The 3,126-nt window shown below is 44.8% G+C and overlaps 1 protein-coding gene across 1 annotated transcript in view; it reads left to right on the forward strand.

Moving 5' to 3' along the window:
- The window catches only part of LOC142564469 (glycine receptor subunit alphaZ1-like), a 13,465-nt gene extending 11,084 nt beyond the window's left edge, over positions 1–2,381 (forward strand). The window contains exons 5-6 of the mRNA XM_075675481.1: positions 258–487; positions 2,241–2,381. Of these exons, the coding sequence (XP_075531596.1) occupies positions 258–487; positions 2,241–2,378 (368 nt within the window). The 3' untranslated portion in view covers positions 2,379–2,381. The remainder of the gene's footprint in view (positions 1–257; positions 488–2,240) is intronic.
- The last annotated feature ends 745 nt before the right edge of the window (positions 2,382–3,126 follow it).

A 3,126-nucleotide genomic window follows, 5' to 3' on the forward strand; every position in this document is an offset into this window, starting at 1 on the left:
AAGATAACGGATGGTCATTAAGGGTTACGGACTGGATTCCAAGGGAAGGGAAGCGTAGCGTGGTGGGGCAGAAAGTTAGGTGGGCGGATGAGAAAGAAGTTTGCAGGGACAACATTTCACAATTCACAATTAGTCACAATTAGTACGCGACCGGGGTAGTTGAAGTATAGGAGAGGTCTTTGCCCTGCAGTGGGCGTAACCAGGCTGATGATGATGATGACAAGGTTGACTCGTCACCTACGCCCTCCGACGCGCAGTGCCCAAGGTTTCCGGTGGTATAGGACTCCGGATACGCCTGACGCGCCGCCTTTCAGCTCAGCTGCTGCAGACGTACGCGCCCAGTGGGTTCCTGGTCGCGCTGTCCTGGTCGGGTCTTTGGCTCCGGGGTCTGAGCGAGCGTCTGGGCCTCTGCTGCATGCTGCTGCTGGCCCTCTGCGCCCAGATTAGTCAGCATCGCAGGATCCTGCCTCCCTGCGCCGGTCTCACGGTAAGGCGTCGGGACGGAAACGTCATCACCGCACTCGGTGACAACCTAGGAGTTCAGAATACTCTCCTCTCAGGAGACGCCACACCACATGCCAGCTGTTATTCTAGGCTCCTGAGATCGATTTTGGGAAATTTTTTTATTCACACAAGATCGCCCATTTTTTCACGGGGCAGAAGTAAGCGAACATAATTGGCTGGCGCATATAAAGAATGTGATTTGACTTGGGGAACAGTGTATTTGGACTACATTTTTATATTGTTGCCGACATTTCGCGGATGAGTGAGTGAGTGAGTGAGTGAGTGAGTGAGTGAGTGAGTGAGTGAGTGAGTGAGTGAGTGAGTGAGTGAGTGAGTGAGTGAGTGAGTGAGTGAGTGAGTGAGTGAGTGAGTGAGTGAGCGAGCGAGCGCATTTCTTTTCGTTTTACATTTCAGCAAATCTAACAATTCGTCAATTATTGAACAAGCGTTACTCTGGGAGATGATAGTGACCAAATAGATGGCAGGCGCCTCCAACGTTATTCTAATTAATTTATCACTTATTCACCAGGCCTACGAAAGAAAGTCTACGAGCTTCACAGAAAAAAAATTTTGAGAGTTTTTATAGAAGCTCTTTAAATAAGGCTTAGAAGGTATAGGCACCGCTGTTACCATCTATACCTTCGTTTCTGACGCGCTGCTCACAAATACTGTATGTAACAAGCCAAGCTTGCAGTGGCGACTATTATATAAGTGCACCAGCCAATTAGGTTCGTTCATTGCCGTAACGTGACTTGACGGGCGATGTTCTTTAAGCTTTAACGTAACTGTATGGAACTATGTTATGAAGCGCAGTGGCGAAAATGACAGGTGCAGTGTGGATTTTTAGGTGGAATTTTTGCCGACTTCTAGAACACTCCCGGACGAGACACTCCACATTCTAAGAAGATGATATGATGATGGTGATTTTCCCATCACCCTTGAAACAGTGCGGCCACAGGTAGTCACCTAGGCTGCATAAGCTCAGCAAGTAGTCTATGGATATTTATCAGTCTAGCAGTTTGTTTATGTCCCCTTAGTCTCTTCTCACTTCCTTAAAACTTCTACATATACTTTATACAGTCACCTATGCCTGTAACGGATCCGGTCCTATCAATTTCTTCCCTGCTATTTCTTTTCCCACCAGTACTCTAAACGCCTCGTGCTTATCTCTACTGCTGGCCATGTTAACACTTACATCCGCTTTAAATCCCAGCACTTCGTGAAAGAAAGTGGGTGGTAGCACCACCCATCGGCTGTAACCATCGATTGTCACTGAGTTTGAATGAAACTGCTACAGGCGGTGCAGAGCGAAAATTTGGCGGCCGTGTGCTGTCAGCATTTCTTCGAAAGCACTGTAGTGGAAGAGTCTTTCTTAAGAAATTCCTCATTGTGGGAATCGCCGAGGAGTGTTGTTGAAGCCGTTTATTCTTCTATCAAGATACGTCTCTGTGCTCCCCTCGGTATGTATGTATGTATGTATGTATGTATGTATGTATGTATGTATGTATGTATGTATGTATGTATGTATGTATGTATGTATGTATGTATGTATGTATACTCCCGGAAGATAATTGAGTAGAAAACCATTGTTTGCAATCGTTAGGTTAAGGTTAAATCAGGTTACCTTATGGTTTAGTTGGCCGCCGAGTATACAGTGAACACCTCCTAAGTTGCCATTTTGGCCGCGCTTCTCTTCACATAAAGTCATTCCCTCTTCTCCTTTCCTCGCTGTGCAGGGCGTCGACGTCTGGATGTTCTCGTGCCTCCTTTTCGTCTTCGCCTTGCTGGTCGTTTTTGCCGTGAGTCACAACATCGAACTGAAGAGAAGCGGAAACGCCAGCGAGACGCGTGATCGTGGTCGCTACCGTAAATAAAGCAAAAATCTGCTGAGGTGACAGTCTTGACCATAATGTAAATATAACTTGGTGCATGTGAAAGCGTGGTATAGACTCATGTTTTTTTCTCTCTCTCGCTTTCACTTTCAATTCCCCTCCCCACGTGTAAGGTAGCAAACTAGACTCAGTCTTGTTAACCTACCTATCTCTCCTTTTTCCCTTCTCTCTTTCTCTCTCTTAGCGTTGCGAAATGTCCTGCTGCTCGAAGTGGAAGTCGCCCTTCAATACTAGACACGTGTGTATAATAAAGAAAGGACAAATTTACCTGCTCGCGTAACGTTAAAAAATAGGAAATAACATCAAATCAAATGTAGTATTAATAAGCGAGCATTACGAAGTTGCATCTCGGATTTACATATTAAAGTACACGAGAAACATGGGGATGCACTTCATAGAAAACCGTTGTAGTGATCTGGAATTCTTTTTGTTTTTTGCAAATGGGAGAGAAAACAATATTCTACAAAATGATGCAAACAAATACATATCTACAAGAAAACTGTCAGAAACCTGAACCGTGCACCAAAATCAGCTATCAGATTTCTGTAAAATATATCTGTTAACTGTCCTCTAAAGCAAACACACATAAGGACTTAGTTTACAGCTTAAAAGAAACAGTGACACATGAATGTTTAGTGTTCTGTCCTTAAACAATCGGTGTAACTATAAGAGTGGCGTTTAGTGTGTCAAATATTCTTCCCTGTATACGTCCCACCAGATGCCGCATGCG

Source organism: Dermacentor variabilis, chromosome 11 (genome assembly GCF_050947875.1).
Source record: "Dermacentor variabilis isolate Ectoservices chromosome 11, ASM5094787v1, whole genome shotgun sequence".
Taxonomy (NCBI): Eukaryota; Metazoa; Arthropoda; class Arachnida; order Ixodida; family Ixodidae; genus Dermacentor; species Dermacentor variabilis.